This window comes from Callorhinus ursinus, unplaced genomic scaffold, assembly GCF_003265705.2.
Source record: "Callorhinus ursinus isolate GAN/ISIS: 27379988/994484 unplaced genomic scaffold, GSC_fseal_2.0 scaffold12, whole genome shotgun sequence".
Lineage (NCBI taxonomy): Eukaryota > Metazoa > Chordata > Mammalia > Carnivora > Otariidae > Callorhinus > Callorhinus ursinus.
The window spans coordinates 35094083-35121960 of record NW_027397074.1 but is presented as its reverse complement, the minus strand read 5'-3'; the positions used below and the strand labels follow the sequence as shown (position 1 = coordinate 35121960).

At 35.0% G+C, this 27878-nt stretch overlaps 1 protein-coding gene across 6 annotated transcripts in view; it reads right to left on the bottom strand.

The window, feature by feature from the left end:
- LOC112824959 (histone deacetylase 9) overlaps positions 1–27878 on the bottom strand; it is a 636385-nt gene that overhangs the window by 566623 nt on the left and 41884 nt on the right. For 4 of the 6 annotated variants that reach the window (XM_073898929.1, XM_073898933.1, XM_073898930.1 and 1 more), the window contains exons 3-4: positions 24608–24719; positions 21410–21455 (exon numbers count right to left, since the gene is read on the bottom strand). In XM_073898929.1, the coding sequence (XP_073755030.1) occupies positions 21410–21455; positions 24608–24719 (158 nt within the window). Of the gene's footprint in view, positions 1–21409; positions 21456–24607; positions 24720–27878 lie in introns of those variants that run through there. The other 2 variants (XM_025872990.2, XM_073898931.1) reach the window with 1 other exon arrangement.

The following is a 27878-nucleotide window of genomic DNA, read 5'->3' as shown; positions in this document are numbered from 1 at the left end:
ATGAGTATGCAATCAAAGTTTAGTGAGAGAAATGAAGAAAGGAGGAGGAAGAGAAGAGAAAGAAAGAAAAAAAAGGAGGGATGGGAGAAGAAAAATTAATTTAACTGCTCTGTTCATGCAAGTGGAATTCTTTATCATTGGACTGTGAGTCCATGCAGACAGTGTGAATATCCAGACAATTCTCAAGTTATTTCTTTTATTTGTCTACTCTTTTAACATACAAACTGGGTATGTAGGAAGAATTTCAAAGTAAAGAGAAGATACATTGAGTGGGGCCTAAAATTGTTTCAGATCCTCATATCAAAATCAAAGCTTATAAATAAGATCCTAGAACGGTACAAGTTTGTAGGTTTTTTTTTTTTTTTTAGTTCGAAGACCATGGGGAAAATGCCATCACTTGTGAGTAAGAGGGAGCTAGTCATTTCTTTAAATGACCCGAAGGCACAGAACGTACTGCTAATTAAGGTAATCTTTCAACCTTATTTGTTGATTTTTATGTACACACGACTAATAATCATTAAATGAAAAGAACAGGGGAAAAAACAATCTTTAGATCTCACAATTCAAAAAAATTCTTAATTTCTTACAGATTTTTAAGTCCTGCATTCCTAGTTATCCATACATTGAAGAGAATACTGACACTGAGTTTGTCTCTTTTCAAAGCCTAGTTCTTCCAGTGTAACTTTATAAAGTTATGAGATTTAGGGATTCATATCATAATTTCCGGGGTCTTCCCCTCCTCTCACGTACAAATACTGATTTTGCTCTTTGACTCTTGTCTTTACCTTAAAATGAAGCTTTCTAGAAGAAAAATGTTGTGAAAGTCTTAAGTGAAATTATTCCTACATACCACTATAGGTTAGGCCAGATGTTTCTAAGGCATAGATATCCAGAAACGGGACAACTGACAGAGAGGAAGGGATGACTCATCCCAACGAGCTGCTGAGGGAAGGGCCCTCAACTGTCAAGGTCCTCAGCACAAAGCCTTGAAATCAGAAGGTTCATCTAAACCAATGTGGCATCCCTGATAATTGCAAGTCACTGCAGTTTGAGGAAGTTAAGGTTTCTGAGAAGAAACTGGTCTTTCTAATAAAAACACATGTGCTGCCCTCTAGAGGCTATAAGAAAAAAAGAATCAACCTGAAAACTCTGAAAAAGGAAAAAGTAAATGGAAAGAGAACAGGAGGCGCTTATATCCATCTTTACTGTTTTGCTGACCTAACATATTACAATTAGTGTCAGACTTTAAATTTGAGAAGTAAATTAATATCACCTGGAGGAAATTCCGAATCTGACGTAAATAGTTCTCTCTGAAAACACAACTGTGGATCTTCTTTTAAAAAAGTTTCATTTATTTATCTGAGAGACAGAGAGAGCATGTGGTGGGGAGGGGCAGAGGGAGAGAAAGTCTTAAGCCCACTGGGGCACTGAGCGCCCAGCCTAGCCAGGGCTCCATCTCAAGACCCTGAGATCACCGCCTGAACTGAAACCAAGAGTCAGTCACTTAACTGACTCCGCCACCCAGGCACCCCTTTTATTAACTTTTTAACATGCATTTTAAAACAATTTGGGGGCTCCTGAGTGGCTCAGTCAAGCGTCTGCCTTCAGCTCAGGTCATGATCCCAGCATCCTTGGGATTGAGCCCTGCTGCTCAGCAGGGAGCCTGCTTCTCCCTCCCCCTGCTCCTGCACTCTCACTCACTCAAGCGCTCTCTCTCCCCCTCAAATAAGTAAATACAATCTTAAAAAAATAGAACAATTTTATCGAGTAAACTTACCCATTTTAGGGGTACAAGTCAATGATTTTTTTTTTTAATAAATCATTTATTTGTGAGAGAAAACATGTGAGGGGGGCAGGAGAGGGATAGAGAAATTTAAACAGACTGCACGCTGGGTGCAGAGCCAAAAGTGGGGCTTGATCTCAGGATCCTGAGATCACAACCTGAGCCAAAACCAAGAGTCCAACACTTAACCGACTGCACCACCCAGGTGCCCCAGTGATTTTCTAAAATATGTTTAATAAATAAAAATAAGTAAATAAATTTAAACCGGGTTGTATAACCATCACCATAATCTAGTTTCTGAACTATGCTATCACACCCAGTAAGATCTGCCTTGCCAACTTAAAGCTAATACCCATTCCTGACCCAGACCCAGGAAACTGCTAGTCTGCTGTATATCTCTAAAGATTTGCCCCTCGTTTCATTTTAGAAATATGAAAGTCTGGAATTAAATATTCCCTAACACAGAACAAGTCTTCCTTTTTGTAACGTTTCTCCTTCAAACCTTGATCAATGTCATTAAGTGGGGGTTGAATCCCTTACCAAACAAAACTTTTGGGAGAAATACCTGTAAATACCTACTACTTTTCAATGTCTCAATGCAGTGTATGTTTAACCTTCCACAGTTTTGAAGGTTATATTAAATCTGTCTCTAATACCTATATAAAAATTGACCGTAAGTATACTTTCCATGTGCTGCTCAAAGGTCCATTTCAAAATAAGATTTCACATCCCAAGGTTTGACAAAGGATTAACGGTTATTGTATTTGTCTTTATTTGGTATGAGCAATCCGTTTTTAATTGATTATTGAAAAAAATCTTAAATTATTCCCTTCTTTGGTAATAAGCTTTTAAAAATCTCCATTTTTAATTTGTCAAAAGCATTTTTATGGGCAATTAATTTAATTTTTTATGTGTATAAAGTTGACACACAAGGTTACATTAGTTTAAAGTGTACAACACGGTTATTCAACAAGTTTATATATATTATATGTTATGTTCCCCGTAAGTGTAGCAACCAACCATCACCGCGCAACGATATTACAGTACCATTGACTATATTCTCCATGCTGTACCTTTTATTCTTGTAACTTATTCGTTCCATAACTGGAACCCTGTGTCTCCCACTCCCCTTCACCCATTTTGCCCATCCCCCTCCCCTCGGGCAACCATCAGTTTGTTCTCTATATTTATAGTTCTGATTCTGTTTTTTGTTTGTTTAGTCATTTGTTTTGTTTTTTGGACTTCACATATAAGTGAAATCATATGGTATTTGTCTTTCTCTGTCTGACTTATTTTACTTGGCCTATTATCTTCCAGGTCAAAATCATTTTAATCCTAGTGGTGTGACACAGACTCCTCACAGAAACTAAGATTCCCTCAAGAGTACAGATTCTCAGGAGGTAAGACCTGGAGCTCTAGTCCATCCTCTGGAACAGAAATACCATCTGAAATTTACCATGTTACTCTAGGCAGGGCACTTAATTTTGTGTACCTCACTTTCCTCATCCATGCAATGGAAATAAGAGTTTTGTGGGATTTAAAAGTGCTGAGATATGTGCCTTGAACATAGCCCAGAGTGCTACACACAATCAATACAATCAATATTATCTGAAACTTATTTTTACCAAGGATAATTACCATCATTGATAAACTGCCTACTTCACAAAGATCAGATTATGCAATCACAGCAAGGTAGAAATGGAATAAATTTAGGTCTGGATAAATAAAATAAAACAAATCGAACCGAAGAAGAAAGCAAGGATGGATATCAATAGTTTGATTTTTAGGTTTCTTTTTTTCTAAACAATTTATGCTTTAAAGCATTATTAAGTTAGGAACAGTACATATCTTTGTGAATCCACTTTAATTAATGTAACAAGGCCTACTGACTCACCTCCACCACACGCAGTCCCTAAAAGCACAAATCTGCACATTAATTGCGATTAATGCCACTCTTTCCTTCAAGCACCAAGGAGCAGAGTTTTATAAACAGCAAAGTGTGTTAATTTAAACAAAATATAAAAAACCAATTCTTTCTAGGTGGTAAAGCTTGGTCTGCATATTTTCATTATTACATAATGGTTACCTTTAGGCCATAAATTGTAAGGTCATAGTAAGGTCACAATGAAGTGGCAAATATAACAAGTGAGAAGAAAAGTAACTAGAAACCATATTTAAGATTACTTTTTCCTTAGCTGGGTAAATGAATGTTCTTTTAGTATAGCTCATTCAGTCGTGCTGCTTTAACATAGGTTTTCTTTTTAAACCACTCATCTATACTCTGTACTGTAAAATTTCTTAAAAATTCCTTTCTAGTGCTTTTCCTCTCTCCCTTACAACACACAACCCAGAATTTGCCACAGCTCAAAAGGTGAGATCTACCTTAAAGGTCAAAGACATCTTTCACTTAGAACAGTATGTACTAATATTCAAAAGAAAAGAATTATGAAATAGGTCACTGTTCTTTTTGTGAAGAATACATTAAAATAAGTAAGAGGAACAAAATAAAATGAGGCTGGACAAAAAAGTCCAGACTCCTTGTGTTTCTAAAATACTTATCCTTTATACCAGCTGATGGTAAATTAATACAAGGCATTGATAATTTTAAAAGCTGTGTACCTACTACACTTCACTATACAAAAGTACAAAGTCCGCAGAGGCAGAAAAATAGCCTGAGATCTTTCTATCCAAATGTGTTGGTCAATGTGATAACTGTTTTTCATTTATGTACTGTTGATACCCAAGATACAGCAAATAATGTCATCAATTTCCTTCAATTACCTCATAAAGGATTCATTTGCACTCAGGGAATAAAAAGGTTGCGACAGTAGCTTCAGGATCACTCAGCAGCAAGAATCAACATTAATAACTATCCTCAGAGGCACAGAGGGAGGGAAAAAAGTCATTTACTTAACATTCTTTAATTCTTTGTGGTATAACAAGACTATGTCATGATTTAGGGTCGAAAAGCACAGTTCTTTTGCTCACGAGAAAAGCCTTTCATAATCTACACATATTTCCTGACATTTGGAGTTATGAGATCTCAGGCAACCTTTAAATGTGGTATCCCCCTGCTGAAAGCTCTCAAATAGTCTTCAGAGGAAAAAGAAAATCCCAATATTACTTTACTCCTGAGACTTCAAATAGCCCGGGCCTTTCCCGCATAAAGATGTTTCTTTATACAATGAAGAAAATAACTTTTGTATGCCTGTATTGTAGCTCATTAAGGGTCATGTATAGCTCATTAAGCATTCTTCCTTTGGTTTGATTACATAAAGAGTTGGTTTTGTAATATAATAGCATGTGAGGGTCAGTATGGTTATGAGAGAAACCTTAGATGCTGTGACAAATCCAATAACTATCGGGGTATTTTGTTCATAAAAGTAAAGCATTTCTCAAAATATTTTGCTGATTTGTTAAGGTACTGGGAGATAGTATGCCGGCTGCTGGGCTGACCTTCTCCATGACACTAGACAGCGCCAAAGGATGTGACAATACAGTTCAACTGTCTAGGCTGTTAACAGATTTTCTTAGAAGATACAGATTTGTCTTTCCGAGTAAGGCAAAGACCCAAACAAGGATATTTAAAAGGTGAGGTACAAAGGTATGTGAACCAAGGGGTGGGGGCGCAGACAAATATGAGTCGGTGACCTACTTACGCACCCAGCTTCACGAATTCAGCGTAAGCAATGCTGATGCACTTTTCAGGTGATCCTCCCACCCCCGATGCAACAGTCTAACCAGCTTAGCAGAAACAACTTGCCTTTCATGTTTATGTTTCCTTGGAGTATTTAACACAGAGTGATTCACATCTTACAAGGCCAGGCATCTTTGAAAGGAACGTCAGGAACAGTTTCAAGCTACCTGAAGTTGCAGCAACAAATACAGAGCTACACTGCCCTCCAGAGGTGACTCCCTGGCAGATACGTTTCATCAGCTAATGTTGTTCAGGACCCAGGAATTATGCTAATGTGATCCTCATTGCAATTGTACTCCTGCCTTCTCAAATGTTCTTTTAAATATATGCCTAAAAATCAGTAGCAACCTACTGTTTTCCCTTAAGCAGAATATTACAATTTCTTGGCTCTTCCCTCTCATCTTCTTCCCTTTTGTCCTCTTTGAAAATAATATTTGCTACAGCTTCTGTTAAATGTTAAATATTAATTTTTTTAATGCTTTGGAGGGGCCTATTTATCCAGGGTATATTTTTCAGACAAATCAGACTAAATAGGCAGCCTAGGGAAACTTAAGCAGTTTGGAGAAGCCTCAGAGATGACCTGAGGGCGTCAAAGGAGCTCCTGAGAAACTGAATGTTTTGCAGTCTAATTATATTGTCATCACTTAATTGAAACCTGAAGGGTGCCCCACAGCCACTGTGAGAAAAATATAAATTTATTTGGAATGCCTTTCCTCTTGAGCTTTTGTTCTCCATGGTTATGTGAACTACTTCTGTCCTGTCTCACACGCCACCTCAAATAAGGGACAACTTTGTGGACTGTCACTTTCCCTTTATTCACCATGCGGACAATTTTGTGAATTATCACTTCCCCTTTATTCTCTATCAGTTCAAAATATTTGAGATTTAAGGCAAAGCTAACAATTTCATGATAAAATTGTAATAATCAGCATGAGTGACTCAAAACACACAAGTGAAAGGCATCAAATCTCAGACACTGAACTGGGAAAGTTAAACTTTATCTCTTTATAGAATATGTAGGGATTTGCAAATATTAACTTAATTATCTTAACACATTTGATGTAAGTATTATTGTTATCATTTGCCTTTTACAGATAAGACACAAGAGGTTAACATTGCTCAAGATCGCAGAGCTGGGGTGTGAGGCAGCTGAGATCCAGACTCAGGTACTTTGGCTCCTCAGTCATGGTTCTTAACTTCTTGAATTGAACTTAACTTAAATCGTAACTTAGATACACAGATTTTTTCCTCCTACATCAAAAAAAGCATTAATAAAATTTAATAAAATTAATACTTTAAAATAAAGTCTAATACTTTAAAATAAAATTACAATTTTTCAGGCATGTTTTTTTAAAAATCCAGGGCACATAGAAACCTTTAAAAATATTAACAACCTGATAGATGGAAATACAGTTAAGAAACAATGAAATTGTAAATGAATTTTTTGTGACGACTCGCAAATATTTACTAAGTCACTAATCTTTAAGGGGTGGAATGAAGAAAATATGAAACAACAGGGAAGAGTATTAACTATCTCCTCCTAAAAATGAAAGCAAATTATATAAGTAAATCAGCCACTGACATCAAAGTCAGTATCAAAAGCATATTTTAGCTTGTAAGTATCAAGCAACTATTTTATCATTTTTCAAATAAATAATTGCAATTATTTTTCTGCAATAAAAAATTTCAAAAAAACATGATTTATGGTGAATTCTAAATTCATTTTTTTAAAAGACAGTTAATACAAGACTTCAGATTCAGTCATAGCGGAACCATCACAAACTGACAGTCACTTAACTCAGAGAGGGATTATAAAACGCACTTCAGGTTGTACTTAAAAACAATGTTCTTGTACCAAGCACAGACCGGCCAGCTACCCAGCGGCTGGGTTCAGAAACTTAAAAGCCCCTGAGAAAGCAGCTCGGTAACAACAAAGCAAACTCAGTCAATGCCCAGTGTCGTTATGGGGATTAGATGGGGGTCACCACTTCACGGCAGCACCTGCGCGGCTGTGACATAAGCTTATATCCTACATAAATCATACCCCCTCTGTTTTGAAAGCAAATAATAAAAAAGTTGACCTTATTTCTGGGAAACCTAGATTTTTCCCTTCTAGCTGTGGAATGTACTAACCATCCCCAGTGGGACACACTTAGAAACCCCTCTCACAGAACATATGTACAAATATCCACCTCCTCACTTCCAACGTGATTTGCATCTTAAATGTCACTAAGTTCCTATTATTTTTAGGTAGATTAAAGTGAGGAAGAAAGGGAGAGTGAGGAGGAAGGAAATGCAGAAGGAGAGACACCTGAAAGAGGAAACTAACATCCCAGCACTGATGAGATACATAACTGACCAGCTAGTGAGAAAGGGAAATCAAAGCCAGAGGCTGAGGAAATCAAATACCCAAAACTCCTGCCGTCCCAAGATATACTGCTTTTCAAAACTTAGCATTAACATTACTTGAGATCAATGAAATGATGTTGCTAGAACTTACTTGAGAAAAGACAATGTGATTGTCCTTAAATCACTGTACACACACGTACAGTATTACACACGTACAATAATTTGAACAACCTACAAATCCAGCTTCCCACAGCACAAACTTCAGAGCAGAGGATAAAAGAATAACAGGTTAAAAAAACTAGAAACCTATTGAATTAACATTACCACACTTACATGATCATCCTGATACTACTACTAATGATGGATGATGACCAGAGCTGGTACATAGAAGTACTGCATCAGCAGGGAGAGAACCTCCTAATACAGAGGTAATGCTCAATCTTCACATGCATTCTAATGCCTCTAGCTTCCAAAGGGAAGAGCAAGAGAAATGTACTCAGTATTTTTAATACTGAAGACCTACTAAGTGACTTGAGTAAGGGGTCTTTTAAAACACTCTTTTATTCTAATAGTCTATCTAGAAAGACATATTCTATTTTCTTCATAGTGATATTCCTGCTTGTACAAAAAGTGAAATCCAACAACATTTTTTGGTCAGAAACTTCATTGTGAAAAATACAGCTAATACAGATGATGTTAAGATGATGGCCAAGAAATCATCTATGAGGCTTTAATGCTGTGAAAAATATAAAATTACTAATACAAAAAATATCAAGTATGCCCCCCCATTCAATGTTCAATATTTAAATAATTACTAGGTCCCTGTTCTTAAGGACTTACATTTACTGGGGAGAAATACAAAATAAATTTAAAACCCATAGTAGATGTTAGCTATTGATCTCTGCTACAGAGAAAAAAATCAGCCAGTAAAGCAAAGGAGCCGTGTGTGTGTGTGTGTGTGTGTGTGTGTGTGTGTGTGTGTGTGTGTGTAAGCTCACTAATATAAGGTAGTCTGGTGAGGCATCTCTGTTCGGATGGGGAGAGCTGTGTGGTATATCTGAGGCAAATGGAAACATCCTAGAACATGTAAGGCATATCATGCGGTGCTTTGTGGGCCTTGGGAAGAACTGAATTTCACTCTGAGTGAAAAGCAAGCCACTGAGCAACCAGCGTGAGTAACGCATTTTCCAATTTTGGGGAAAAGTAATTGTACTCAAGCTATAGGAATAGTATATAAGGCATGGTGGCCAGAATTTGTGCATGGATACTGACATATCTGGATTAAAATAATTTATATTCTTCAATGTCAAAGCTGAAAGACCCTGTCTTAATTACTACATTTCTCAACCTCCATATAAATGGTCATAATCCCTACATTGCAGTATTACAGTGAGATTAAATAAACAGCACCTAAAATTGTTCTTGGATTATAGTAACTGCTTAATAAGTAATAACTGACATTTGAATCACATTTTAAGCAGCTGGAAGATGCGTTTGATGGGAACTTAGGAAGGAAATATACAAATTCTAAAAGGTCTAAAGAGAAGATGGGGGAGAAAGTGATGTTAGGACAGGCTTTGAATCTTGAAAGGTGCTAAGGGGTCTCGACATCTAAATAAATCTCCAAAAGATGCCAGTTCAGAACAACAGATGTTCATAAGGAGAGCTTGGTATCCAATACAAATACCTAATTTGGATAATTAAATCATTATGCCTAGAGTAATTGATGAATAAAAACAATGGTATTGCTCAATAAAAATTAAGCAATTCTTAGGGCATATCTAACAGAATCCTCCCAATAACTTTTGAGTAAGATATTAAGCTTATTTTTAAAACGAGAAACTAAGGTTTAGGGAAGGTAAATAAAATGCCCCAAATCACACATCTAGCAAGTATGCTCACAGCCGGTCCATAATAAATGCTCAATAAATGTTTCTCAGACGAATATATGAAGCTTTACTCCAAATATCATGTCTAAATTACTGATATTGCCTCTATATTTTATTAAACAAGATAAATGGTCTGTGGAGAAGCCTAGAAATCAATATTTTTAAAAAGTAATCCAAGAGATTATTATGATGTAGAGAATCTTGAAAAACACCTCACTGGGTATTTACTACATAATGGCTCTTTTCTAATCTATAACTGCCACCTAGCTCTTTTTTAAAAAGTAACAATATATGACCCTTTCAAACCTTCCACCCATTGCAGAACCCAATAATTAATCTTTCCATTTTGCAAAGATAGAGGGCCCTGAAATACAGGTTTAAAAACTGTTGCAAGGTCTCAACTTTGTCTAAGATCCTTCTGTTGATTTTAGCTGAATGGGAATAAACACACTATACATGGGAGATGTAGTTCTGTTTTTCCATTACAGGCTACATATCCAAGCAAATGTCTAAGGAAGGATTTTCTAGTATTGAAAGTTTTTACACAGACTTCATTATAAAAACCATCCTTCCCAACCCCCTCCCCTTGCAGGGGGTGGTGATCAAGGTCTCATAGTATCTAGAAATTTTCTTCATGTTTTCTTTCTTGGTAATATAATAAAGAGTGTTGCTGAAATAAAATGCCCATTTACTTTACTTTCTGATTAGAGTGGGAAAGCAGTCTTCATCTGGAAAGTCTTCATTATGCTTTAAAAAATACATACTGCTGGAGCACCTGGGTGGCTCAGTCGTTAAGCGTCTGCCCTCAGCTCAGGTCATGATCCCAGGACCCGGGGATCCAGCCCCACATGGAGCCCCACACTGAGCCCCCCATCAGGCTCCCTGCTCGGCAGGAGGCTTGCGTCTCCCTCTCCCACACCACCCCCTGCCCCGCTTCTGTGTTCCTGCTCTTGCTATCTCTCTCTGTCAAATAAATAAATAAAATCTTTTTAAAAAATACATATTTCTGTGTATTCTGGCAACTGCTGAATAGTGTGCACTCTGTCATGCTGGTAACTAGGACTAGGTTAGACACACGAAAATGGTGAATAACTATTTTTCACAAAGTTTTGTGTTCTAAAAAGAAATCCTATGAAATATTTATTTGATATGGTACACAGAACAAATGAGAACATTTTCTTTTTAACTCCCAAAACCATGGTATGATGTAAGAAAATGACTGATAGGTATGACATTGTCTTGTCACACCAGATCCTCCCGTGAATGCCCCCTCAGGAACACCATTTAGACCTCGGAAATGAAGGGAGGTGGCAGACTGGTTATTCTACTCTCCTCGGACCACGAAAAATGATCTGAATGGTCGTCCTCTGGCTCCCAATCAAGTAATGGGAAACTTCCATCTTCTCTTGCTTTAGATTTCAGTGACTATTAACGATGTGAGTCACTAATCAAACATACATACCAGTGCCTGCCATAAATATAAATGATAAGAGTCTCCAATCCCACTGACCATTAGCTATTGCAAAGCAGTCACATTCTATAGATTTCAAGAAGAGGAAGATTCTGAAAATATGTTTACTAAAAAATACTATTTCCTGGTCAAATGATTTTTTTCTTTAAATGAAAATAAAATAGTAATGTGAAAATTACAACTCTTTCACCTAAAATAAACAGGGCTCAGGAAATACTCATATTCTTCTTTTAGACCAACACAAATAATAGGAAAAATAGAAAAATGATGTAATTGGAGGTTGTAGCATCCAACAAAAGTTGTCTTGTCACACCTCTACAGAGGTTAAAAAAGCATGTGACAATATTTGAGATTTAAAATTAATTATTTAAATTATCCAAATTCTCTCATAAAGAAATAGTCATAAAGATTTAATGACAATGAGTGATACTGGTTTCAAAATACTGTCAAAGTAAATTACACTTTGACATCATCTAGTTCCATTTATTTGTAACATCAAGCTATCAATTTCAAAGGTTTTACAAATTCTTTTAAAATGAAAACAGTTGTTTTCTTTCTTGTGGCACAATTACTGCTATCTTAAGAGGGAGAAAGAAACTTTCTTCATTATGAACAAGAACATAACTTTCCTTTAGCAAATGACTTAATTAAACTCATTGGATCTAGCATTCGGAAGTTCACAATGTGTTTTTTATATTTTCTCAATTAGCAATGGTATATTCTAGTCTCTCTAGAAAAATTTTAAGAAAAGTATGTAAAAACCTAAAACATCTCTAATTATATGGTTGCTGCTGTGTTTAAAACATAAATATTACTCTACATGAGGCTTTAAGAGAAACAAGACAGAACCATTATCTAGATTCCTTGGAAAATATTCAATTCTAATGCATGCCAGGGGCCACCAGGGGGAGTAAAACCCCCAAAATATGGATAAAAGAAAAGAAAAATGCTAAATAGAGGTACAGGTGGGACAACCTGGAAAGAATGAGTCACCCAATCAAACAAGGAAGATAAAAAGATTCTTTAGGGACTTAACCCAGAGACAAAATGTTTTGAATTATCTCTCATCCACCTGGTGAAAAACAAATTCACCTCTTTCTACATATATTCTGGAGTGCCAAATAAACTAAGAGAGAATCTCTTCATCAGTCCACTCAGACCTCAAAACCTTGTCATCTTTTTTTTTCATCTTCTTTTGATTAATAAAGAGAACAAAATGCCCTGCTAGCAGATAATCATATACTTTTATTAAACAAGAATTTATTCAACAATTTCTTGAATTACACTGTGTGGTCAGCTAGGACAATAATGATTCCTATGTCAATGACCTCTTTCTTAATCAGGCATTTGTTCTAGCACATGAGAGAAAATGATGCTTAACATGATCTGCATGGATTAACAACTCTGGAAGTACAGATGAGGGGGTAATTTCTAAAGGCAATGAAGAAGTAAAACAGGAAGATTTTTTGGCAACAGGTTAAAATATATTCCATGTTCATAATATTTAATTTGAAGACATATATTATGCATAGGAACACAGAATTATCTAGAAAAAAGGAAATTCTGGTCTTTAGAAACAGTAACGCTTTCAGGTCACAAAATTACCAATGCATCTGATTAAAATATTACCTATATTACCTAATTTTACCTTTCCGGAACATCTACTTCCACCTGACAGGTGTTTGCTGGCTGGTTATTTCACTCCCTAAGGCAGTGAAGGGCTACAAACTTCATCCTCTTATTTGCATTAAGATGTAAGGCCATCCAAAAAAAAAAAAAGATGTAAGGTCATTAGGTATCAGCAGAGATGCCAGATCATCCAAATTCTGATTATGCAAACTTTCTGTTGAATGACCTAACGAATTACCCTTTAATAGAAGACATTCTTCATCAAAAACTGTTATCTTTTTATGGATTTTACTTATCAACCCTCAGTAGTTGGTAAAAGAATTTTTTCAAGTTAAAAAGAGAAAGAGTTTTGCTAGAAAATCTTCAACTGTGCAGTTAACACTGAATTTGATAAACAGTACATTCCCAGTAACAGCCACCAAAATTCCAAGTTAAATCTGTGCCCTTGGAACAAAGCCAAAATGCCACAGCATATTTGCACTTTGAACAAATTGCACATTTTTAACTATTTTTTTCTGCCAAAACAAAGGCTCAAATATGCAGATTCTATCCTCTCTGAAAACTTTACAATGGTAATTTTGGATGCAAAGGAAAATGCTTTCAAGACCAACAGAGTGATAGGTTGATTTGCAATTTTAGTTTTAATACTACCTGAACTATTTCTGGAAATCATATGTGAAAACAGATACCGTGAAATTGTCACTATCATCATCTGGCTTTGAAATCAGGCAATTTTATTAGATCTTTCTTTGCTACTTGGCCAATATTCTTAACCTGTCAGCCTCAATTTCATTATCTGTCAGATGATGATAATAATACCTCAAAGGCTTGTTGGAAGGAATCAATGAGATAATAAATGTGTCTAACCTAGTTCCCAACACATAGCAGCTAATCAATAAATGATACCCCTACCATTATATCCTATTAGACATTTGCACCTACTGGGTTCAAGACACTAATCATGATTTGCAAAAGGAAAATAATAATTTTAAAAAGGCATTTCTAATCTTTCACTTATAATCTGAAAAATGCCCTGATTTAGGGCAATATATTAATGAGAAAACTCTGTTAAGAAGTGAATATTTTCTGTCAGATATATCATTCTTCCCCCCAAATAACTACTCATTAAGACCCTACTAAAAGATCTTCTTATTGAATTGTCCACTACAGAAGAAATTCTAGTAAAAACAGATACAATTTGATCAGGACCCAATAGAGTTGAGTTACTGAAAAAACAAAGATTCCCCATGTTACTTCTGGATATATTTGACTACTTTATTACTTTAATGGGTACCCTATAATAAACAGCATCCACTCCTTTTTGATAAAAGAATACTATAATTCATTCTTCTGGAAGTAAATACATATATAAAGCTAAATTTGTTAGAATAAAATTAATTTTTCTTAGGGCAATAAAGATTAGTATAGATAAAACCTACGCTAAAATGGTTGTTCTTGGTTTCTCTTCAGATCGCATAAATCTTTCGCCTTTTACTGAATCCAGAGAGAAAAGATAAACGAGTCTTCTAACTAGGACCAAATTTATTTCTGTTTTATCTTTTGCTATCTTTTTTAAAAGAATATATTTTAGGGCTGCCTAGGTGGCTCAGTCGAATAAGCATCTGCCTTCAGCTCAAGTCATGATCTCAGGATCCTGGGATGGAACCCCAAGTGGGGCTCCTGACTCAGCAGGGAGTCTGCTTCTCCCTCTCCCTCTCCCTCTGCCCCCCACTCATGCTCGCTCTCTCTCTCTCAAATAACTAAAATCTTTTTTAAAAAACAATATATTTTAGTCCTATCCTATTTAAAAACAAAATATGCCAATATTAATTTGGATTTTAGTTTTTTATTTTTTAAATTTTTTTTATTATGTGATGTTAATCACCATACATTACATCATTAGTTTTTGATGTAGTGTTCCATGATTCATTGTTTGCGTATAACACCCAGTGCTCCACGCAGAACGTGCCCTCTTTAATACCCACCACCAGGCTAACCCTCACCCCCTCCCCTCTAGAACCCTCTGTTTGTTTCTCAGAGTCCATCGTCTCTCATGGTTTGTCTCCCCCTCTGATTTCCCCCCCTTCATTCTTCCCCTCCTGCTATCTTTTTTTTTTTTTTAACATATAATGTATTATTTGTTTCAGAGGTACAGGTCTGTGATTCATCAGTCTTACACAATTCACAGTGCTCACCATAGCACATACCCTCCCCAATGTCTATCACCCAGCCACCCCATCCTTCCCACCCCCAACCACTCCAGCAACCCTCAGTTTGTTTCCTGAGATTAAGAATTCCTCATATCAGTGAGGTCATATGATACATGTCTTTCTCTGATTGACTTATTTTGCTCAGCATAACACCCTCCAGTTCCATCCATGTCGTTGCAAATGGCAAGATTTCATTCTTTTTGATGGAAACAATATTAGTTACATTTCAATCCATATGGATTTTAGTTTTAATTTTGATTGAAAGTATAGTTCCTTCTCCTCACTGTCAATATTCTGCAAATAGATACAGATGAGCTGCACACACCAAATACATAACCAATTCTTCTGTAGGTAATCTGAATGCTCTGATGATTTGAAATGTGCCTAATATTGTTTCCATTAAATTGTGTCTAATGTATTATAACTACACATTAAAATTTTATATACAATAAATTCCCTTGGAGGTTTTAAATAGCAACTTACTAATTACCTTCCTTGCAAAAAGTTCATAAGACATGAAGTATTTACTATTAAATAGCTTCTATATTTCACCTTAGGGAATGCCAAAATGTTTCCCAATGTGTAATTTTAGTGACCCAAGCATTTAAAAAATGGTGAGTAAGGGCCCCTGGGTGGCTCAGACGCCGAAGCGTCTGCCTTCGGCTCAGGTCATGATCCCAGGGTCCTGGGATTGAGTCCCGCATCGGGCTCCTAGCTCAGTGGGGAGCCTGCTTCTCCCTCTCCCACTCCCCCTGCTTGTGTTCCCTCTCTTGCTGTGTCTCTCTCTGTCAAATAAATAAAATCTTTAAAAAATAAATAAATAAATAAAAATAAAAAATGATGAGTAAGATACCAGAGAGATATGTATATCCCAAGCTGCTGAGTTTGTTTTGGTTAAACAGCCCTTTTTTCTTTCTTTTTTTTTGGCGGGGGGGAGACAAGATTAAATGTGCATCTCCCTTTACAAGATAAGATGGTATGCTCTTAAGAGTACAGAGATGATCCAAATCACAAATAAACGACTTGGTGAGTTGTTACTGAGAATCTTTTGTCTGGATAGGGACTTTCATTCTTAAAAGAATATTTGAACACCATATTAAGTGTCCTTGACAAAATTTCTCTCAAGAAAACCCAGGTGACAATATTAATAGTTATTATGTCTTTCAAGATGTATAATTCTTCTCACTTATTCAGTAGGTCCCCTTAACCCCTTGCTTACAAAGAATTTTTTTTAAAAGAGGTAGAAAGTGAATCAAATTAAGTGGACATGCAGTTAAAAATGACAGACTGTTTTGTGTGATTTGTAACAGAACAGAAATGATAATAAGGTGAGTAATTTATTAGAAGCTTTCTATGTGCTTTTAAAATGTTTTACACTGTTTTACACCGTTATTTAAATCTCTCAACAACCTGGAAAATGGGCACAATTATAATTCTAATTTTATAAATGAGGAAATTGAGGCAGAGGTTGAGAAACAAGGTTTCTTGGTTAAAAGAAGAAAAATTAAAAAATTAGGACATTATTCTTATGATACAAAAATTACTATGAATCAGAAACTTCCATTTCCTATCAAGATGGAACAATGGAGTCTTCCACCCGAATCAACCAAAAAATGGACAAAATATGTGAAACGATGGTTTTAAAACACTAGAACATGAGGCAACAAAGCACAGTGATCCCTGAGAGATGCAAAATATACAAAGTAGGCCGAAAGATTGCACAGCTTAGTGTCTTGAAAGGTTTTCTGGTAATGGTACAGTGAGTGGAAACCCAGAAAGAGCTCAGCAGACTCCCAGAAGTTAAGAGACAAAGCTGAAAGTCTGAGGACAACAAAGCATTCACAGGACAGAGTACTAGAGAGAAGAGTGTAGCAGCAAGCAACAGAAAGAATTCTAGAGCTATACAGTATTTCCCTCAAATAATCAGTAATCTCAGTACATGTGTGTAAGAAAACCACTATAACAGAATAGAAGAAATAGTGCCCAATTGTCACAAAGGGCTAGAAAGAGTGCTTATTTTTACCAACCAGAGAGGAAAGTCTCATGAATAAGGGGGAACTGAATATAGTAAACTGAAGGGATTTCCAATAGTAGTGAGAAATAATAATCCATAGACAGAGGTATTCCATTCATGTCTAATTGGAACCAAAAGGATAAAACAGTTTTTAATAACTTAACTATGTCCTTGAATGAAGCTCAAGAATACTTAGAGGAATACAAAAAATATTCAGCATTCAATAAGGTAAAATATACAACGCTTGGCATATAATAAAAATTACCAGGTATGCCAGGAAGCAGGAAAAAATGACCAAACTAAGGAGAAAAGTCGACCAAAACAGATTAAAAAAAAATAGATGTTTTAGAATTAACCAAAAAAAAACAGACTAAAACAGTTATGAAAAGGTATCCCACCTGTTCAGAAAATTAAGTAATGACGTGTAAGATGTTAACAAGAACCAAACAAAAGTTCTAGAAATGAAAACTACAATGTGTCAGATGAACAATACACTGGATGGGACTAACAACTGATTAGACATTTCAGAAAAAAGATTAGTGGACTTGCAGACATAGCAACAAAAACTACCAAATGAAACACATAAAGAAAAGGTATAATTTTAAAAATAAAAGAGCATCATCATGTCGTGGGATCATTTCACGTGGCTAAAGTACATATATTTGAAACTCTAAAATGATGGATGGTATTTGAAGAAAAAACCACCCCCAAAATGCCCATATTTGATGGAAAACATACACTCACAGTTCCAATAAGCTCAAAAAACACAAAGCAGAAGAAACATGAATAAAACTATTCCAAAGAATATTATAATCAAATTGTTCCAAAATGGTAATGATTAAAAATTTTAAAAACAGCCAAGGGGTGCAGGGAGTGGGAAGATGGGGAGAAGACACACTTTAAGTACAGAGGAACAAAGGTAAGTATTAGATAGCATACTTCATGCTACAAACACTGTAACCAAGAAGATAATGGAGCAACATCTTTAAAGTACTGATAGAAAAAAAAATACATCAACATGGAATTCTATATCCAGCCAAAACATATTTCAATATTGAAAGTGAAATAAAGACTTCTTCAGACATACAAATGCTGGAAGAAGTCATCACCAGCACATCAGTACTCCAAGAAATGTTAAAGTCCTTCACATGTAAGGAAAATGATATCAGATGGAAAAATCTGATGATCTACACAAAGGAATGAAAAGCACTACATGGAAAAATAGAAATTTTTCTTATTATTTCAGTATCTTTTAAAAATAATCTAATATTTAAACAAAACTCGAAACAATGCAGTAAAGGGTTTATAACTAATGTACAAGTAAAATCTATGACAATAATATCACAATGGTCAGGAAGAGGTCAATACAAGTATACTTTAGGTAAAGTTCTCATACTGTACATGAAGTAGTATAATATCATTTGAGCATAGGCTATGATAAATTAAAGATGCATAATACAAACTATAAAGTAAAGCTAAAATAACAGAGTTGTAGACGACAAGCTACAAAATGAGAAAAAAATGGAGTCATTTTTAAAGCTCAATTATTCAAAAATAAGGTACTAAAGAAAACAAGTAGAGAATAGGATAAACAGTAAATAAATATCAAGGTGATAGATTTATACCTAACCATATCAATAACCACACTAAATATAAACAGTCAAACACTCCAATTAAAAGGCAAAGATTACAAGATTGAATACCAAAACAAAGTTCCACTATACGCTGTGTTCAAGATATTTATTATAAATATGACACAAATAGGCTAAAAGTGAAAGGACTGGAAAATATATACTAACATTAATCAAAAGACAGCTGTGACAAAAGCAAATTTCAGAGCAAAGAATACTACTAAAGATAAAAATTGTCATTTCATGATTCATCAATAGGATGTATCAGTCTTAAATGTTTATGTACCTAATATCAGAGCTTCTAAATAGAGAAAAAGGCTAATAGAATTTCAAGAAGAAATAGATAAATCCACAATTATAATAGCTTTCAATACTCTTCCCTCAATAATTGATAGTGTAGATAGAAAAATCAGCAAAAATATACAAGATCTGCATAACACTATCAACAAACTTGACTTTATTAACATTTATAGAAAACTCAACAGTAGAATACACTTTTTCTTCAAGTACATGTGAAACATTTTCCTATGAAAGTGGTACCATATTTTGTGTCACAAGACAAATCTCAGTAAATTTAAAAGTATTCAATTCATTCAAGTTATATTCTGACCCAAATGTAATACATTAGAAATCACTAAAAGAAAGATATCTGGGAAAATCCTCAAATATTTGAAAAATAAATAAGACACTTATGAATTATCCATGAGGCAAAGAATAAATCAAAAGGGAAATTAGAAAGTATTCTGTGACATCAAAAGCAACAACATAAGCTAAAATAAACAAGTGTGACTACATCGAATTAAATAGATTCTGCTCAGCAAAGAAAACCACTAACAAAATAAAAAAGCAGCCTATGGAATCTGAGAAAATATTTGCAAACAACATATCTGATAAGGAGTTAATATCCAAAATATACAAGGAACTCATACAACTCAACAGCAAAAACACAAAGAACCCAATTTTTAAATGGACAAATAGCCTGGAGAGACATTTTTCCAAATAAGACACACAAATGGTCAACAGGTTCATGAAAAAGTGTTCCATATCACCAGTTACTAGGGAAATGCAAATCAAAACCATAATGAGGTATCACCTCACACCTGTTAGAATGGCTATGATCAAAAAGACAAGAGATAATAAATGCTGGTGAACAGGTAAAGGGCAACGCTGTACTCTGTTGGTGGGAATGTAAACTGTTAAGAGACACCATGGAAAACAGTATACAGGTTCCTCAAGAAATTAAAAACAGAACTACTTATGATTCAGCAAATGAACCTGAAGGGCATTGTGCTAAGTGAAATAAACCAGAGAAAGACAAACACTACATGGTATTACTTCTATGTGGAGATTAAAAGGGGGAAAAAAAAAAAAGATAAACCCACAGTAGTCCCTGGGACTGTGGTCCAGGAGGAGGAGAAGGAGAGGTTGATAAAGGAGTACAAACTTTTAAGATATTGTTGTAAGATGAATAAGGTATGAGGATCTAATGTATAACATGGTGACTACAGTTGATGACACGTCATATAATTGAAATTTACTAAGAGAACAGAACTTAAATGTTTTCAGGGAAAAATAGAAAGTAAATATGTGAGATGAGGAATGCGTTAATTACCTCAATAGGAGGAAATCTTTCTCAATGGATACATATATGAAATCATCTTGGAATACACTTAAAAAAAAGAAACTATTCTAAACCAAATGAAAATGAAAACACAACATATCAACATCTGTGGAATGTAGGTAAGGCAGTATTACCAGTATTTAAGAGAAATTTTATAATACTAAATACATATAATTGAAAAGAAGAAAGGTCTCACATCAATTATCTCAGCTTCCACATTAAGAAATTAGAAAAGGGGGACATAGCAAACCCAAAACAAGTAGAAGAAAAGTGATAATGAAGATCAGAGTGGAAATCAAAGAAACAGAAAACAGAAGGATAATTGAGAGTATCAATGAAACCAAAAGCTGATTATTTAAGAAGATTTATAATACTGGTAAACTTCTAGTTAGACTGGTGATTAAAAAAAGAGAAGAAATTAATTACAATATCAGCAATTAAATTTGTGACACCATTATAGATTCTACAAATAGTCAAAGGGTAATAAGACAGTATTACCAGCATCTTTATGCCTGCACATTTGAAGACCTAGATGAAGTGGGCAAATTCCTTGAAAAATACAAACTACAAAATGCAAGAAGAAATGGGTAATGTGAATAACACAGTATCTACTAAAGAATTTGCATTAGTAATTAAATATCTTCCTGTAAAAAAACAAAAACAAGCAAACAAACTCCAGGCTCAGGTGGAGTTCACTGTTGAATTCTACCAAATATTTAAGGAAAAAAGAATGCCAATCCTCTGCAAACTCTTTCAGAAAACCAAAAACAAGTGGCTTTCCCAATGTAGTCCCACTATGAGACTAGCATTAACCTGATACCAAAATGTGACAAACACGTTACAAGAAAAGAAGATTACAGGGCGTCTGGGTGGTTCAGTTGATTAAGCGTCTGCATTCAGCTCAGGTCATGATCCCAGGGTCCTGGGATGGACTCCAGCATCAGGCTCCCTGTTGAGGAGGGAGTCTGCTTCTCCCTCTGCCCCTTCCTCCCCAACCCACTTGCGCCCTCTCTCTCTTTCTCGCAAAAATAAATAAATAAAATCTTTAAAAAAAGAAAATTACAGACCAATATTTGTCAAACAGAATCCGTCAATATATAAAAAGTATTATGTACCTGACCAAGTGGGATTTATCCTAGTAATGCAAGATTGGTTTACCATCTGAAAAGCAATTAATGAAAGACACTGTATTAATAAATGACAAAACCACATAATCATCTCAAGAGAAGCAGAAAATACTAAATCTATTCTTGATGAGCTATGTGGAAACAGGTGCAAAATCTGAATGTATCTAACAGTAACTGCTATTCATATCGTCAAATATTTATTAAGCATCTATGCACTGCAGCTTAATTCTTGGCTCAGAAAACATTAGGAGAAAAGACACAAACCCTCGCTTCAATACAGCTTATATCTCTGTAATTGTTGTCATTATCATTGTAACATCATCATCATTCCTTTTACTCTGTTCAGATCCCTCTATGAATAGTAATGGCACCCTACCACACGCTTCAACTTGCCAACATAGTAAGTTGCTATTGCATATCCAATTGATTTTACATACATAGTTTGTCTCATCAGAGGCTTATGCACATTCTGTTTCTAATTTCTTAGACCTGAACTACCTTAAATACAATAATTTTCTACTTCCCTTCTTGTTTAAATAAAGGCACTTATCTCTTTAGAAGAGTTCTAGATAAAACAATAATGAAAAATAATAATCTCTTACACTTGCATAGTGCTTTATTCATATTGACTGTATCATGATCTCATTTGAAAAATTCTATGAGGTCACTAGAGAGAGTAAGCAATATCTTTATTTTATAGATGAGAAAACTGAAGCCCAGAGACATTAAATGATTTATCCATAATTCACATCTATGTAATTTCTTCACAAACATAGATGCTATTCTCCCATCTCCTTCAAATTTCAGAAAGAGCAATGGTTTCATAAATACGGACCATCTTTCTTGAATATAGTGGCACATGTCCAATTTCCTAAATAGGCTCCTTCAAATAGAACCAATATGGTTTTTCCAATATGGCTATTAGCTTTTTATCCAGTAGTAATCAAGTCCATTGTGGAACATACACGCTCCTCAAGTCTCACACTATTACAAGATGACCAGACAAGCTAAAGATGAGGAAGTGGTCCGTGTGAGGAAAATTCTAGATCAAGGAAGTAAGAATTCACATTATTATAACATTAGAATCCAAAATATAAATAATACTAATTACACTTCCACAAAATTCATTTGTAATAATAAATTACCCTTACTGAAAGCATGTTTTAAAGTTTTATATAGGACTGTTTAAAAAAACTGCTTTTTAAGCTCCATATCAACTTAACTAGAAAAATAATCATCTCAATCAATTTATTTAACAGAGATGAACTCAAAGTGCTAAAAAGTATTTTGGATATTCTTTTACTCAATTTCAGTAGAACTGCCTCTGCACAGCTGACAGGAAGAAATGAAGAAAGGTTTCCTCTTCTATAAATAAAATACAGAAGTATGAGAAGGAGGGGGGCATTTGAAGTTGGTTGATTTGCTGTTCCTCTTTTAAAAATCACCAAATTGAATGTGAAAATAATTCAACATACTAAGCTGTTCATGGATTTCTCCAAATGATTGCAAATCTCTGGAAAACAACCTTACTCTGTTACTATTTCTGCAATAAATTATATACATTACAAAATAATGTCATTGGAGAAAAACCAACAAAAGCATTAAGAGATTATGTTTCTAGGCACATGCAGAGCTCATTTTACTTTAATTATACAGTTCTTTAATTTGGTAATTATAAAATATTCCCTGACAAAATTAGTTTTAGTTACAAACTTAGGCATGTAAATTTCATAGAGCCACCACTTTTTTCCGACACACTGTCAGAATGTCACAGTTTTTAAATAATGACAGTACGTGGTATGGCACCACTACTTTTTAAAGAAATACATCCAGAAGAACTTAATGTTCAGTTGGCTTCCTCAAAAGAAAACAGATGAGGAATAAATAGTGGTGATAGTTTGCCTGCTTATGAAACATGAAATTAACAGGATAACATTTCAAATTTCACTCATCACCCCTACCATGTATACCAATACCCACCTCAACTTGAAGAGTGACATTTTAGAACTATTTAACATGACATTAGGCTAGCAATTATAATCGACTCTCTCTCAAAAGGCTAGAATTGTAACGAAATTTCTACCAGTTGTATTCCTTAAGGTATAGAAAGAAGGATGCTGTATATATTCATAATGAAAAGTGCTTATGCTAAAATGAAAATATTGTTATTTACATTATTAAATATTGTTAACGTTACACTAACAAGCTTCTGTTTACAGAATTCACTGCACAGCCTCGTTTGCTGAGCTGTACTTCTGTATGTGGCTACGTCTGCATCAATGTTTGAATGTGAACATGTGAGAAGTAAAAAGAAAGGTTAAGATACAACAAATGGGTAATCAGAATTAGATAAACATCGCATGGGGAAGTCAAAATGAGGCTATACCAAAATATTAAGAATAACAGTTTGACCCTGATACAATATGTGCTATATGCAATTATTATTCCCATTTTTCAGATGGGAAAACTGAAGCACAAGAGGTTAAAATATTTGTCCAAGGTCCTATAGCTAGCAATCGAGTGAAAATCTGATCCCAGGCATGCTGACTAGAGAAGATGAATCCCTGATTTTCCTAAGGAAAATGGTTGCTTTGAACTACATATTTTTTATAATTATATAATTTATTTAATTCATATGAACAATAAAATAAACAAGTGAAAAAACTGCAAGCCACAAAATGTTTGTGTGGCTGAAAAGCTTTTTGAATTACACTGTTTAATGACTGACACTTGTCCCTTACATTTGGATTAGCCTCCCAAACATAAAACTCCCTACCCCACCACTGCTTCTGGCAGTGATCTCTTCCACGCTCATCTCTTCTGCTTACAGAGAGGGAAAATAATGATTTGGAATCATCCTACACACAGCATGACTCAGAGTCCTGCCCTTTTCTTCTTTACTACTTTCTTCAGTGAGGGCATTCTAAGCATTCTTAGAGAGACCAGCAGCTTAGCGTTTACACCCACCCCTTACCTGAGAATAAGTCTACTTTCCCTCTTAACCTCTTCCACAATGTTCTTACTACATTTTTAGACTGACATGCCTCATTCTCCCCCTTTTCCTCCTCCAGTGCCCAGCAGAATCTTGGAGGCTAAGGAATTAAGAACAGGAACACAGTCTTCTGCACTGGACCAGGCTCAGCAGCAAATCCATCTGTATCAAGAATGTCATGGGCCTGGTCTGACCTTGGAGCATGTCCATGAGCAATCCAGGATGAATCCGGAGGTGGGATCTCTCAGTATCAGTCCTCCCAGCCAAAGAAGACTGGAATCTTGGTGGCATAAAGACTGTGCAGGACTAAGAAATGGAAAGAGTCAAAATAAACAGAGTCCAAGAAAAAAAGAAGGAAGATAGACTGAGTCTAAAGCAAAGAAAAAGGATCTAAGGTAGAACAAAGATAGCATCCTTTGGCTGTTTAATTGATGTAATATGTTGCTTCTCTCTGAGACTATTGTTAAATTGTTCTAAATTTCCTTCTGTTCCCTGCATTAAAGGTATTTCTTCTGAGTCTTTCCTTTGTTGTTGTTGTTCTTTCATTCACTTGCTTCATCCCTCTCTCCCTCCCTCCTTCCTTCCTCTCTCTCTATCTCTCTCTCTCTGAGAAGCTTAATCTCTCTCTTTAAAGTTCAAACTTCTTTTTTTTGTTTTTTTTATTATGTTATGTTAATCACCATACATTACATCATTAGTTTTTGATACAGTGTTCAGTGATTCATTGTTTGTGCATAACACCCAGTGCTCCACGCAGAACGTGCCCTCTTTAATACCCATCACCAGGCTAACCCATCCCCCTCTAGAACCCTCAGTTTGTTTTTCAGAGTCCATCGTCTCTCATGGTTCGTCTCCCCCTCCAATCGTCTTTTTTTTATGTTAAACATATAATGTATTATTTGTTTCAGAGATACAGGTCTGTGATTCAACAGTCTTACACAATTCTTCTGAAAGATCAGGCCTTCATGCCAGCAAATGGGAAGTAGGGTGACGATTCTTACAGTCAGTAGGTATACTTTCACTTAATCCCCTGTTTATCAAATCCGATTCCTCACCCCCAGTTTCCCATATCCCGAGTGTCCCAAAGTCTCAAAAATCTGTGGATTAATTTCTTCAAATAGTCAACTTCTCTAATGCTGTTGGGCAAGAAGAAGGGTAGTGTCCTTACTGTGTAGGGTGGTGGAGCAAAGAAGGGAGAAATGATCCGGTGACCCAACTGCTACTTAAATAATTTAAAACTTTCAACCAACATCCCAACATGTAACCCCTGGATCCTTTTGAGTTTAGGGGAACAAAATTTCTTGCTTCTCAATGTCACTCTCCCTGGAGATATTGAGTTTGAGTTTCCTCCGTGGTTCGAAGTTAGCCCTCTTCCAGAAATGTTCCATGTTCCAGAAATATGTTCGTATCCCTTCTCTGTAATTACCTCCTCTCCTGTCTCCTATGAGTTTATACTTTTATTGTTACCTTAATGGAGTTTCTGGAAATAATAGACATAAATACATGTTTTTACTAATATACTTGAGAAACTTTTGAAACTTTTTGAAAAAGTAATCACCAATAATATATATATCATCAAATATAAGAATATTTTTATATATATATATCATCAAATATAAGAATACCCTCATTTTGGCAAAAATGCCTCTGGCATTTCACTCTCTGATACTGTCTGATTGAAGTATATTTTCTTACACAGTGAAGGATACTTTATGTCTACTTTATTAATATTTTCCCTAAGAATAGGAATTGACTTTTGTCATGCTTTTTATCCATCTCTAGTGAGATTTTTTCTTTTGACGTATTTCTGTAATTAATTACTAATGAATTCCAGACACTAAGTCACTTCCTGGCTGAGATGAATTCTTCTTTTAAGATATGGCTAAATTTAATCTGTTATATTTTACCTAGACTTTTTGCCTATAAATCCATAGTAGGGATTGGTGTATAGATATATTTTTGTGATATTTTCTGCTAAGTTTTAGATTCAGTATTACATGACCTTCAAAATATTAACTGGGAAACTTTCCATCAATTTATATTTAGGCAAATAAGAATTTACTTCTTAAAAATTTGAGAAGCTTACTGGGATGAACATTTTGAGATATTGCAGTTTTTTACCCCAAAATTATAAGTAGCCACTAAAATTTTGCCTTCTATCACTTTCATAAAGAATCAGCCTATAAGTTCTATTTTTATTTAAAATTTGTATTTCATTTCAACTTCTTTATTCATTTTTAAAATAACTTTGCTTTACAATTTTTCCTAGTGATATCTCCAAAGATGTTTAAATTGTTATTATTATACTTTAAAGATTTTATTTATTTATTTGAGAGAGAGAGAGAGAGAGAGAGCGCACAAGCACAGAGGGAGATCAGAGAGAGAAGCAGACTCCCTGCTGAGCAGAGAGCCGGATGCGGGACTTGATCCCAAGACCCGGGGATCATAACCTGAGCGGAAGGCAGGCGCTTCCTATATGCCTCTAAATTATTATTTTTAAGAACCAGCTCTTGGATATATGAACCCCACCTCTCATGGTTTCTTTAAATTTTGTTTTTTATCTCCCCCAATTCCCTTTAATATTATTTTTAAATTTTATATTTTAAAAAAATCCTGGGTTTTTTTTTGTAGTTTAAAATGAAATAATTTACCACCATATATTTGCCTGTGAATGCAGCTTTGCTGCACTTAAGAAGGGTTTTTTTTTCCCCCTGAATAGTGTTATTTTCTAAATGACTCATAACTGCAGTTTTAATTGTCTCTGACCCAATAGTTTTGAAGGGCTTATTCCTTCCAAGTAATTGTTTATCTTGCGTTATAGCTTTTTGTTAATAATTTCTGGCTTTATTATATTACAAGCAGAGAATATGGTCAACCTAATATCTTTTGGCACACAACTTAATCTCTAACAATACAAGAAACTAAATTTGTCATGATAAATAGACTTCTCACTCTCAAGTAAGTATTTTGAGTCAGAATCTTTATCTTTATATATCTTTTCATAATAGATGTTTTATCAAAGGATCGTCCAACTTCTTAAATATAGCCTTTCTCACTGTTTTATAAGGTGCTTGTTGATTTCTTTGTCCCTAACAAAATTATTAGCTCATGGTCTATTGTACATGAAAAGGAATAACTTCCTCTAGTTTCAACACAAACACAAGCCAAAATGAGAAGTGGCGTTTTCAACCACTTAAATAACCACCATCTTGAATTTTTTTAACAAATATTTTACAGATGAATTAATGGAAATCTACAGAGGCTTAATGACTTGCCTACCATCTCACATCTAGTACAAAGTAGCCAGGGTTGAAAAATATTTTTTGGATTCTTCTGCCATAGTCCCCCTTCCAATGTGCTCTCTCCTTTTATTAGCCCAATTATGGAATATATTCAAAAATCTTATGTATTTCTCATTAATTTGATTAAAACAATTGTATGCTAGAGGAGAAGCAAAAATTAAGT